At 46.5% G+C, this 14098-nt stretch overlaps 1 protein-coding gene across 1 annotated transcript; it reads left to right on the plus strand.

The window, feature by feature from the left end:
• Nucleotides 1-908: 908 nt before the first annotated feature.
• LOC308378225 (zona pellucida-like domain-containing protein 1) lies at nucleotides 909-13737 on the plus strand (the record flags this gene model as incomplete). Its single annotated transcript, XM_080855085.1, has 11 exons — nucleotides 909-991; nucleotides 3590-3690; nucleotides 4628-4854; nucleotides 5241-5431; nucleotides 6238-6310; nucleotides 6906-7003; nucleotides 7422-7505; nucleotides 9585-9756; nucleotides 11276-11387; nucleotides 12265-12294; nucleotides 13580-13737. 11 exons carry the CDS (start codon nucleotides 909-911, stop codon nucleotides 13735-13737), a joined length of 1329 nt encoding a protein of 442 aa, XP_080711211.1.
• Between the last annotated feature and the right edge of the window lie 361 nt (nucleotides 13738-14098).

Here is a 14098-nt window from a genome sequence, read left to right on the forward strand (position 1 = left end):
ACACACACACACACACACACACACACACACGCACCCTACTGTAACCATTTACATTACATGATTGGGTGCTTTCTCTCAGTGGAAGACCTTACACACACACACACACACACACACACACACACACACGCACCCTACTGTAACCATTTACATTACATGATTGGGTGCTTTCTCTCGGTGGAAAACCTTACACACGCAGTTAGAACAGCATTTGGATTCGGGGCCTTACGCTTTATCTATTGCCCGTCTTTAGCCAGACCAAAACTATGGAATACAGTCAACATGTCCGCGTTCCGCTGTGAAGAATTCCATTCAGAATTCCATATCTCACCCATGTGGGTTTGGGTGTGTGAGAGGAATGGGCATTTGGGGAATTCAGGTGTGTCTTTCAGCCGTAGTCTCCCTCACAAAAGAAAGGAGTGTTGTATATAACAGTGTTGTATATTGACTGTATTTATTTACTAGACTTCCATTGCACTTTTCACCTTTCCAGTGGCCCTCTGAGAGTTTCCCAAAGAGACGTCGGGACCTTAGCGTCACACATAATAAGGTGTCTTCCAACGGCCCTCGCGGACACAGGGATTAATGCAATTTGAGAGTTGGCGCCAATTAAGAGACGCTCTTCTCTACACGCAGATTAATCTCATGGACTTGTTCTGAAAATAAGACACCAGAAGACATGAAGAGTGTGAGTGGCTGAGGGTGACGCATCTTAGTATAAAATATCCAACATGTTCTTTGACTGAGGGGCTTTTTGGCAGAAACCGGCCGTGTCGCTTTCACTCACTTATCTGGATTTGACAATGACCTTTCTCCGCTAAGCATTTAACTATCTGTCGTGATGTCGCCCAGCACCCGCAGCCCTTAGTGACACAATGGCACCGAGGGCTAGCATACAAGCTAAACTAACAATGGCTATTTTTGGTGCCGTCTGCATTGTGCCTTGGGGCAAGATCTCATATTTCCGCTATTCACGGTTTGTCATTCCCATGAGGTGAGGCGACGCTTTAATGTGCCTGAACAACCGCTAAGCGTTTGACTTAATTTCATGTGGAGATTCATTTTCAGTTTTTATGGCTGTAAACACTATAAGTTTCTATCAGCTTAAGTTTCTATCAAGTTGAATGTAAGTCATGTTTGAAATGTAAATTTACACAACAGGCTCCTATGAAATTAGATAAAATCGTCAAAAATTATTTCAGTCTTTAAGATTGGACCGATATCAGTATAATATTTACAGTGTAAAATATATATAAATCTTTATTTCAGACGCCAAGTTCTATATAAAATAACAGACATACAACTGCAAAAAATAGAGAAAAACGAAAAGATACAACATACATAGTACAGTGCATTAAAAAGTATGAAGACCTTTGAGCCAATGTCGCCTGAAGTTCGAGGTAAATCGATAGCAGCTCTTTAGAGGGTTGACCAGAGCCTCTACTTTACAGTTCTCAGACTTGTCCAGTCGACACATGAAACCATACCTCAATTTTCTCAAAAGCGCCTCCCAAGTTGGTATGTGTTAATACTGCTGTTGATCCTGTTAATAGGGCGTTGTGATTAGGGCTTGGTTACTCTGGAAGTCTGCAATAAAGGTGATGGAAAGGAGACACAACAGGGTGTCAGTTATGATCCGAACATAGTTCTGAGAAGATTGAGGTGAAATCAAATGAAGTGAAAGGGATTATGCCTTGTGTCTCAACTCATCAACACGAAGAAGACCTCTGGCAGTTACACAGAAGACCACAAGCAGTCATACATGGTAGACGACAGCTCTTTATGTGAGGACACTTCTACTTAAGTAGATAACACCAACCCACACAAACACACACACACACACACACACACACACACACACACGGTTATCATGTGAGGACACCTCTTCGTTAGTAGATAACACCAACCCACACAAACACACACACACACACACACACACACACACACACGGTTATCATGTGAGGACACCTCTTCGTTAGTAGATAACACCAACCCACACAAACACACACACACACACACACACACACACACACACACACACACACACATTCACACACACGGTTATCATGTGAGGACACCTCTTCGTTAGTAGATAACACCAACCTCCCATCTATGATCACACTCCCTGAATTTACACAGCCACTTTTCAAGAACTCTCAGATTCTGGTTCAAACCACAGTCATACACTGAACTCTGTGAGAATGTCTCTCTGGGTGTGTGTGTGTGTGTGTGTGTGTGTGTGTGTGTGTGTGTGTGTGTTCCCTTACAGGCATGTGAATATGCTCAGGAGTCTATATGACACTCCCTCCAGCCTCCCTCCTCTCACCTTGTATAAGACACCACCCATACCATCACACACACACACACACACACACACACACACACACACACACACGCACGCACATAAACACACACACAGACTTACCAAGCGGATTCACAAACATCAGTCTTCTCAGTCTGCAGCGTCTCACTCTGGAGATCACCTGGTACCAGTGACAGTTACTGTTTGAGGTATGTGCTAACAGACTAACACCTCTTTCTCACTTTAGTAATTATTTAACCACAGAAATATATATTTTTTCTTTTTGAATGTTATAATACATTTTAGTCGAGACTGAATTATCATAGCATTTTAGTTCTGTAGATTTTTTTTTTAAGCTTCTAATCTTCTATATATATTAAATGTATGGCTAATTTAACATATATATAATGAAAGGAAATGCATTTTTAATTATATTAATATGAATATATATATATACACACACACATTAAAATAAGCTGTTAATGGTGTGCATGGGGAGGTCTAAATTAAGAGTTTCCTTGGACAGTTGACCTGAACTTGAGTGATGATCTTGAATGATGCTAGTTGCCATGGATCTAGTTGCCATGGATCTCTAAGTCTTCTCGATCAGCTTCATCTGAGGTTTTATCTTCTCTACCCTGGCTTCATCCCAGACTGATGTGAACTCTCGTGGCTTTATCCCAGACTGATGTGAGCTCTCATGAAGTCTTCTCTGTGTCTGAGGCTGAAGTGTCTCATTGATTCTCCTGTGTGTTTAATCCCAGCATTAATCTCAATCTAGCAGACACTTTTACCTAAAGTGATTAACAAGGATGTAAACACACATTTTACACTTTACACTGATGGCACACTGCACATCAGGAGCAATTAGGGGTTTAGTGTCTTGCTCAAGGACGCTTTGACAGGGAATCAAACTAGCAACCTTCTGATACAAAACGACTTCTCTACCTCCTGTATCACTGTCGCCCCGATGTGTTGGTGTCTCCGCAGTGGTGCTGAGATGTTGTTCCTCTGCTGTGCACTGATGGCCCTAACGTGTACGTGTGTGTGTGTGTGTGTGTGTGTGTGTGTGTGTGTGTGTGTGTGTGTGTGTGTGTGTGTGTGCGCATGATCTTTGCCCCGATGTGTTGGTGTCTCCGCAGTGTTGCTGAGATGTTGTTCCACTGATGGCCCTAACGTGTACGTGTGTGTGTGTGTGTGTGTGTGTGTGTGTGTGTGTGTGTGTGTGTGTGTGTGTGTGTGTGTGTGTGTGCGCATGATCTTTGCCCCGATGTGTTGGTGTCTCCACAGTGTTGCTGAGATGTTGTTCCTCTGCTGTGCACTGATTGCCGCCGCACTGCAGCCCGTCCTCTCCTCCTACAACTGCTCCTCCGAGTACGAGCACATCCCAGGTAGGAACAAGCCTCAGGTACACTAGGGAGCAGGTCTCAGGCTTCAGGTACACTAGGTGCTCTCAGCCTGCACACACGAATGGAAACTGAAACCCCAGAGTTAAAGCCATGCCATGTTTTTGGCTGAGATGGTTTGGATGTTGAAAAGTGATTGGCTGATATGGTTTGGATGATGAAAAGTGATTGGCTGATATGGTTTGGATGATGAAAAGTGATTGGCTGATATGGTTTGGATGATGAAAAATGATTGGCTGATATTGTTTCGATGATCACAAGGCGCCACTAAGATGCACTGGTACAGCTTTACTTCCGACCGTCTGAACCGATGTTTCCTCAAAGTGTCTAAAACTACTCACTTTAGATGGTCCCCTTCTGAAGGGATGTTTCCTCAATGTTTAGTAAAACTACTCGTCTGAACGGATGTTTCCTCAATGTTTATAAAACTACTTGTCCAAACAGATGTTTCCTCAATGTTTAGTAAAACTACTTGTCTGAACAGATGTTTCCTCAATGTTTAGTAAAACTACTTGTCCGAACTGATGTTTCCTCAATGTTTAGTAAAACTACTCGTCTGAACGGATGTTTCCTAAATGTTTATGAAACTACTCGCTTAAGATGGTCCCCATCTGAACGGATGTTTCCTCAATGTGTAAAAAACTACTGGCTTAAGATGGTCCCCTATCTACAGATTCTCAGACTATCTACAGATGCTCAGATTATAAACTATCTGTTGAAACTCTGTTATTGTTAGGGTTAGGGGTTGGGTTTGTTTGAGGTGATGTGATCAGTGAACTTGAATTTCAACAAGCTTCTGTCTACAGGCCTCTGTCCAAATCCAAATAAAGTGTAGCGATGATGATCACTAACTGACAGAGCTACGTATGTCTTTGTCCCTGTCCTCTTCTGTGTCCCTCTCTTCTCCTGTGGTGTCCCTCAGACAACAGCGACCTGAATGTTGAGTGCGGGGCGAGCGTCATCCTGCTGGAGGTGAACCTGTGTACAGCCAGCTGGGCCGGCTTCGACCCCACGCAGCTCGCCCTGAACGGGGAGCACAACAACAGCCTATGCGGCGGCACCATCGACACCACCGTGGACCCGCCCGTCATCCGCTACCAGCTCCACGTCAACCACAGCGCCGAGAACCCCTGTAGACAGAGCCTACAGGTGAGAGAGAGAGAGAGAGAGGAGAGAGAGGGATGAGAGAGGAAGAGAGAGAGATGAGAGAAGAGAGGGAGAGCAGGAGAGGAAAGGAGAGGAGAGGGAGAGAGGAGAGGATAGGAGAGGAGAGGAGTAGGAGAGGGAGAGAGGAGAGGAGAGGGAGAGAGAGGAGAGGAGTGGGAGAGAGAGGGAGAGAGGAGAAGAGAGGGAGAGAGAGGAGAGGCAGAGTGGAGAGGAGAGGGAGAGAGAGACAGGAGAGGAGAGGGAGAGAGAGACAGGAGAGGAGAGGGAGAAAGGAGAGGGCGTGAGAGAGAGGAGAGGTAGACTGTGTATGAGGTGCTTTGTGTTTGGATGTCAGATTGTGGATGAGGTTCTTTGTGTTTGGATGTCAGATTGTGGACGAGGTTCCAGACGCTAGCGGCCCCTTCGCCCAGTTTTCCCAGATCCAGTCAGTGGTCATCACGGGGTACATCGACACGCCCAAGTCCTCGTCAGGAATCATCAGCTACTCCACCGACCTCTACTACCGCTTCTCCTGCCGCTACCCGCTCGAGTACCTCATCAACAACACGCAGATCGTGGCGTAAGTCAGGTCGTACCTCACAACCTCACAACCACATCAACAACACACAGATCGTGGCGTAAGTCAGGTCGTACCTCACAACCTCACAACCACATCAACAACACACAGATCGTGGCGTAAGTCAGGTCGTACCTCACAACCTCACAACCACATCAACAACACACAGATCGTGGCGTAAGTCAGGTCGTACCTCACAACCTCACAACCACATCAACAACACACAGATCGTGGCGTAAGTCAGGTCGTACCTCACAACCTCACAACCACATCAACAACACACAGATAGTGGCGTAAGTCAGGTCGTACCTCACAACCACATCAACAACACACAGATAGTGGCGTAAGTCAGGTCGTACCTCACAACCACATCAACAACACACAGATAGTGGCGTAAGTCAGGTCGTACCTCACAACCTCACAACCACATCAACAACACACAGATAGTGGCGTAAGTCAGGTCGTACCTCACAACCTCACAACCACATCAACAACACACAGATATTGGCGTAAGTCAGGTCGTACCTCACAATTTCATCAACAACACGCAGATAGACAGAGTTACAGGTACTGGGTTACAGGCACAGTCACAGTAATAAGTGACAGCAACGCACACACACACACACACACACACACACACACACACACACACACACAAACACACACACACACACACACACACACACACACACACACACACACACACACACACACACACACACACACACACACACACACACACACACACACACACATGATGCAGTTATAGCTACCAGTCCGCAGCTCAAGTGTAAGTTTGTGTGTGACAGGTCCTCAGTGTCAGTGGCCACGAGTGACAGCAACGGCACCTTCATCGACACACTGCGAATGAGCCTCTTCAACGTGAGTCACACACACACACACACACACACACACACACTGCGAATGAGCCTCTTCAACATGAGTCACACACACACACACACACACACACACACACACACACACACACACACACACACACACACACACACACACTGCGAATGAGCCTCTTCAACGTGAGTCACACACACACACACACTGTGAATGAGCCTCTACAACGTGAGTCACACACACACACACACACACACACACACACACACACACACACACACACACACACACACACACACACACTGCGAATGAGCCTCTACAATGTGAGTCACACACACACACACACACACACACACACACACACACACACACACACACACACACAGTCACACAGAAATACACACACACTGCGAATGAGCCTCTACAACATGAGTCACGTATACACACAACACACACAAACACACACACACAGACACACACACACACGCTGCAAATGAGCCTCTTCAACGTGAGTCACACACCCACACAAACAAACTCACACCCAGTTCTGCTTGGACACACACTAGGTGATAGGCACATGGCTGTGTTTAGATGTCTATTGATGCTTGTTTGACCTTCGTTGTTTCAGGACAGTGGGTATGTCGATCCACTGGAAGTTCCCTCCACAGGACTTGAACTGCGGACGAATGTCTACGTCGAGGTCAAAGCCGTAAACCTTACGGGGAAGTAAGAGCACCTTCAGTCTCTCCACACAATCGGCCGCAGTGAATTGAGGGTAATGTAGTCTAATGTAGTCTACCTCACGGGGAAGTAAGAGCACATTGAGTCTCTCCACACAAGCAGTCGCAGTGAATTGTGGGTAATGTAGTCTATGGTGGGACTAGACCTACCCAGTGTTGAACCTACTCGGGTCAGTGCTAATGCGGAGATTTGTAATTCTTGCTATTTGTTTATAGTGTCAGTAGAAAACCAGTGTCCTTAAAGAGGTGTCTGCCAAGTGGCTGAATCAGACAGAAGATTTTAAAGTATATATTGTCTGCTCTGAGCGGCTGTGGACGGTTCTGGGCGGTTCTGGGCGGTTCTGAACGGTTCTGAGCGGTTCTGAGTGGTTCTGACCTGCAGTGTTCCCCTCCCATCTCCTCAGCTTCCACCTGCTGCTGGATCACTGCTTCGCCACTCCCTCACCCTACAGCCAGGCCAGCACCGAGAAATACGACTTCTTCATCGGGTAGGGGCCTGTGCTCACTCCAGACTGAGACAGCAGACTCCTCTAGCCCAGCTCCTCTAGCCCGCTCCATATCTACTCTACTCTACGCTACTCTATCCCTGCTCTATCTCTACTCTATCCCTGCTCCATCTCTATTCTATCTCTGCTCTTCTCTACTCTATTCTACTCTACTCTCTACTCTATTCTATTCTATCTCTACTCTACTCTACTCTACTCTATTCTACTCTACTCTACTATATTCTACTCTACTCTATTCTACTCTACTCTACTATATTCTACTGTACTCTATTCTATTCTATCTCTACTCTACTCTACTCTACTCTACTCTACTCTACTCTATTCTACTCTACTCTACTATATTCTACTCTACTCTATTCTACTCTACTCTACTATATTCTACTCTATTCTACTCTACTCTCTACTCTATTCTATTCTATCTCTACTCTACTCTACTCTATTCTACTCTATTCTACTCTACTCTACTCTATTCTACTCTACTCTATTCTACTCTATTCTACTCTATTCTACTCTACTGTACTCTCTACTGTACTCTATCTGTACTCTACTCTACTTTACTCTACTATATTCTACTGTACTCTACTCTATTCTATTCTATTCTACTCTACTATACTCTACTCTACTCTACTCTACTATATTCTACTCTACTCTACTCTCTACTCTACTCTATCTGTACTCTACTCTACTCTACTCTATCTGTACTTTACTCTATTCTACTCTACTCTACTCTATTCTCTTCTACTCTACTTTACTCTACTATATTCTACTGTACTCTACTCTATTCTATTCTATTCTATTCTACTCTACTCTACTCTACTCTACTCTACTCTACTCTACTCTCTACTCTATTCTATCTCTACTCTACTCTACTCTATTCTACTCTACTCTTCTCTATTCTCCTCTACTCTACTTAACTCTCTACTCTACTCTACTCTACTCTCTACTCTATTCTATCTCTACTCTACTCTACTCTATTCTACTCTACTCTTCTCTATTCTCCTCTACTCTACTTAACTCTCTACTCTACTCTACTCTACCTGTACTCTACTCTATTCTACTCTACCTGTACTCTACTCTATTCTACTCTACTCTATTCTACTCTACTCTACTTGACTCTCTACTCTACTCTATTCTACTCTATCTGTACTCTACTCTATTCTACTCTACTCTACTATATTCTCTTCTACTCTACTTTACTCTCTACTCTACTCTATCTGTACTCTACTCTATTCTACTCTATCTGTACTCTACTCTATTCTACTCTACTCTACTCTCTTCTACTCTACTTTACTCTCTACTCTACTCTATCTGTACTCTACTCTATTCTACTCTATCTGTACTCTACTCTATTCTACTCTACTTTACTCTCTACTCTACTCTACTCTACTCTACTCTACCCTATCTGTACTCTACTCTATTCTACTCTACTTTACTATTTACTCTACTCTATCTGTACTCTACTCTATTCTACTCTACTCTACTTTACTCTCTACTCTCCTCTATTCTATCTGTACTGTACCCTACTCTACTCTATTCTCCTCTACTCTACTTTACTCTCTACTCTATCTGTACTCTACTCTCTACTCTACTCCATCTCTATTCTACTCTACTTTACTCTCTACTCTACTCTATCTGTACTCTACTCTGTACTCTACTCTATCTCTATTCTACTCTACTCTATCTCTACTCTAAATCTACATACAGCACAGACCTGACTGCAGTGCTGTTATGTGATGGACCATTCTGGTATGATCCTCCCAACTGAGTGTGTGTGTGTTTGGTGTGCGTGTGTTTGTGTGTGTGTGTGTGTGTGTGCGTGTGTGTGTGTGTGTTTGGTGCGCGCGTGCTTGTGTGTGTGTGTGTGTGTGTGTTTGGTGTACGTGTGTGTGTGTGTGTTTTTGGTGTGTGTGTGTTTGGTGTGCGTGTGTGTGTGTGTGTTTTTGGTGTGCGTGTGTTTTTGGTGTGTGTGTGTTTGGTTTGCGTGTGTGTGTGTGTGTTTTTGGTGTGTGTGTGTGTGTTTGGTGCGCGTGTGTGCGTGTGTGCGTTTGTTGGCACGCTCAGGTGTATCACAAAGGACAAGACCACCATGCTCCAGAATGGGGAGGCAATGAACTCGCGGTTTTCCTTCGAGGCGTTCCGGTTCGTAGAACACAGAGACAAGGACCGCTCCACCATCTACCTGCACTGCATCCTACGGCTGTGTGAGCCCTCCAAGTGCCAGGAGATCATTAATGTGGGTGACGTAGCTGAGTGTGTGTGTGTGTGTGTTAGAGCGTGGCTCGGGCCGTTTTTTTCTGTCAGAGCCCGGCCCGGTCCGATAGAATAGTAACCGAGCCCGGACCGAGACCGACAGCCATTAAGATTTATTTTTTTGAATACGAACCGGGCCCGACGGAATTAATTTCTCAACTGTTCATAGTAGCCTACTAATGCCACATTGACGTACGTCTTTTATAAATATCCTGGCTTTATTAAACTGGGGCATCAACAGTTAAATGCTCTCTCTCTCACAAACAAGCGCTGTTAAACGAACAACCGCACACAATAAGGCCAATAAGCATATTTAAATGAAATTATTCACATTGCAAGAACGTTTAGTAAAATGGTGCGGCTCCTTTAAGATGAGCACGTACAAGGACAAAGGTGACGCATAGTTTGGATGTAGCGACAAACATTTATGTGCTGTAACAGTGTTAACCAGTATGTGAGTAACGTGAGCTTTATTAAAGCATATTAATAGCGTGTGTAATGTGTAGCTATTTCATCCCGTTTGTTAAGCTTTCCTGCTGTCTGTATTTACTAACCAGCAGCAGACGTAAAGGAAAGGGAATAATAAACCCCGAAGTTAAAAACATGTAGCTAATCTACTTCGGTCGTGGAGCATTTTGCTCCCCTGCAATCTCCAACTATCAGAGACAGACAGCAGGAAAGGTTAACACACGGAATGAAATAGCTACACATTACACACGCTATGCTTTAATAAAACTCACGTTTTATGCTACACTAACGGAGGCACAACAGACAAGTCTTACCATTGAAGATCTGTTAGCACGCCGACGTTCGTTCTGAAACTATCTACATCCAACCATCGAAGTTCAATCCATGTTGTTGTGGAGAACGAGAGTTGCATCAATCATATTTCATTAAAACTTCACACTTCTTACATTGGACATATCCAACAGCCTAATTAGAATCTGCATCGTATACTAAGCAGAAATATCTCCATACAGTAGATTTCCCTTTGTTTAGTATCATTTTAAACTCTCCAGATGACAGTTACTCTTTAACTTTCTCCGTGATGCCATTTTGCCAACTGTAATCATGTTGGCACGGACATAAACAAATACCCACAACGGGAAGAAGGCTGTTATCCTAAAATGTAGGACCTAAATGTGATTTTTTTTATTCTCAAAAACGAACTTTTGCATCATGTGAAGCAGACAGTTGTATTCGCTATTTATTAAGATATTTAAAATTTGGAATGTTCAATGCATTATCGCGCTGATGTGTCGAACCCGACCCGAGCCCGCTTATACATTTCTAATATTTGTCCGAACCTGGCCCAACCCGACGGGTTCCGACGGGCTCGGGTCGGGTTGCAGTCCTCTAGTGTGTGTGTGTGTGTGTGTCTTTGTGTCTGTGTGAGCCCTCCAAGTGTCAGGAGATCATTAATGTGGGTGACGTAGCTGAGTGTGTGTGTGTGTGTGTGTGTGTGTGTGTGTGTGTGTGTGTGTGTGTGTGTGTGTGTGCAGGGCTGTAACAGCAGCAGTAGTGGGCGCAGGAGGAGGGACGTGGCACCGTACGGGGCAGAGTCCAGTGAATCCGCCACGGTGACGGTGGGACCCATCTTCACCAAGACTGAGGGTGAGCCTGAGCCTCCTGTCCTATAGAGGGCGCTCTTCACCTACACCCTAACCCTCCAGAAGGGGGCCCTCTTCACCTACACCTACTCCTACCTCCTATAGAGGGCGCTCTTCACCTACACCCTAACCCTAACCCTCCAGAAGGGTGCGCTCTTCACCTTCACCTACTCCTAACTCCTATAGAGGGCGCTCTTCAACTTCACCTACACCTAACTCCTATAGAGGGCGCTCTTCACCTTCACCTACACCTACCTCCTATAGAGGGCGCTCTTCACGTTCACCTACACCTAACTCCTATAGAGGGCGCTCTTCACCTTCACCTACACCTACCTCCTATAGAGGGCGCTCTTCACGTTCACCTACACCTAACTCCTATAGAGGGCACTCTTCACCTTCACCTACACCTACCTCCTATAGAGGGCGCTCTTCACGTTCACCTACACCTAACTCCTATAGAGGGCACTCTTCACCTTCACCTACACCTAACTCCTATAGAGGGCGCTCTTCACCTACACCCTAACCCTAACCCTCCAGAAGGGGGCGCTCTTCACCTACACCTACACCTACCTCCTATAGAGGGTACTCTTCACCTACACTTACCTCCTATAGAGGGCGCTCTTCACCTACACCCTTACCCTAACCCTAACCCTCCAAAAGGGGGCGCTCTTCACCTACACCTACACCTACCTCCTATAGAGGGTACTCTTCACCTACACCTACACTTACCTCCTATAGAGGGCGCTCTTCACCTACACCCTTACCCTAACCCTAACCCTCCAGAAGGGGGCGCTCTTCACCTACACCTACCTCCTATATCTCCATCATTATATCTTCTGGATTATAAACTCATGTTGCCTCTTTGTCTTCTCTCCAATCAGCAGAGATCAGCCCAGCTGCCTTGCCATATGGTGAGTAATCAATACCCTTTAACTCGTACGGTGCCTGATCAAATCCACCCTTTTACTCATATAGTGCCTGATCAATAGTGCCTGATCAATACACACTCCAGAGATCCACATTAGGGAACAGTAGAGAGTGTGAGTCAGGGGAGCTGTTCCAGAGACGGAGACGGAGATAGGGATGGAGATGGCTCCTGAAAGAAACCTTGCCATGAGCCTCTTGAGCCTGCTATATCTCTCTGTCCCTCTCTTCCTCTCTCCCTCTCTCCCTCTCTCTCTCTGTCCCTCTCTCCCTCTTCTCCTCTCCTCCTCTCTCCCTCTCCCTCTCTCCCTCTCTCTCTCTGTCCCTCTCTCCCTCTCCTCCTCTCCTCCTCTCTCCCTCTCCCTCTCTCCCTCTCCCTCTCTCCCTCTCTCTCTCTGTCCCTCTCTCCCTCTCCTCCTCTCCTCCTCTCTCCCTCTCCCTCTCTCCCTCTCTCTCTCTGTCCCTCTCTCCCTCTCCTCCTCTCCTCCTCTCTCCCTCTCCCTCTCTCCCTCTCTCTCTCTGTCCCTCTCTCCCTCTTCTCCTCTCCTCCTCTCTCCCTCTCCCTCTCTCCCTCTCTCTCTCTGTCCCTCTCTCCCTCTCCTCCTCTCCTCCTCTCTCCCTCTCCCTCTCTCCCTCTCTCTCTCTGTCCCTCTCTCCCTCTCCTCCTCTCTCCCTCTCCCTCTCTCCCTCTCTCTCTCTGTCCCTCTCTCCCTCTCCTCCTCTCTCCCTCTCCCTCTTTCCCTCTCTCTCTCCCTCTCTCTCTCTCTCTCTCCCTCTCTCTCTCTGTCTTTCTTGATGTGTGTGTTTGTATCTGCTGCATCTCTCTCTCCCTCTCCCTTTCCTTCTCTCTCTCTCTTCCTCTCTCTCTCCCTCTCCCTCTCTCCCTCTCCCTCTCTCTCCCTCCCTCTCTCTGTCTTTCTTGATGTGTGTGTATCTGCTGCATCTCTCTCTCTTCCTCTCCTTCACCCTCTCTCCCCCTCTCCCTCACCCTCTCTCTCTCTCTTCCTCTCTCCCTCTCTCTCTCCCTTTCTCTCTCTCCCTCTCCCTCTCTCTCCCTCTCTCTCTCTGTCTTTCTTGATGTGTGTGTGTGGATCTCCCTCCCTCTCCCTCACCCTCTCTCTCTCTCTTCCTCTCTCCCTCTCTCTCTCTGTCCCTCTCTCCCTCTCTTCCTTTCTCCCTCTCTCTCTCTCTCTCCCTCTCCCTCTCCCTCTCCCTCTCCCTCTCTCTCTCTCTCTCTCTGAATGTGTCCTGTCCACTCTGCTTGTCCTTCAGGTGCAGAGGGTCCATCAGAGGAGGGGAAGACAGACGTGGTTGGGGTGGTGGTGGGGGTGATATTTGCCACCGCCGGGGCTGTTCTGCTGGTCCTGGCCGGGTGGTTCGCCCTGAAGAAGTTCTACTGGGCCGGTGGGCTGGCCCAGCCGTTTGACTGACAACTGGACAACCAATCAGCTGCCTGATGAGATCCTGGTGTGACTGCCTCTCAATACCCCCCCTCCCCCCCTTCATGACCGGAGTGGAATCTGTTTCGCCGGCCGCCACCACCGCACAGGACCTCATAGATCTCTACAGCTGCTTGTGCATGACACCCCGGCATCCGATCTACGGCCTCCAAGTGCATCTCTGTTACTGTAGTATTTCAGTGCTTCAAACTCTGCGTGTTTAAGATACTTAAGTCCCTTCATGCGATTGAACCCTTTAGCGCCGCGGCTATAGATGACTAGAAATCTTTATGTATCCTGTAGCTAAAGATGCCTAGCGCTGATTAGCCTAGCGCTGATTAGCCTAGCGCTG

The sequence above is a fragment of the Sprattus sprattus genome (genome assembly GCF_963457725.1).
Source record: "Sprattus sprattus genome assembly, chromosome: 17".
Lineage (NCBI taxonomy): Eukaryota > Metazoa > Chordata > Actinopteri > Clupeiformes > Clupeidae > Sprattus > Sprattus sprattus.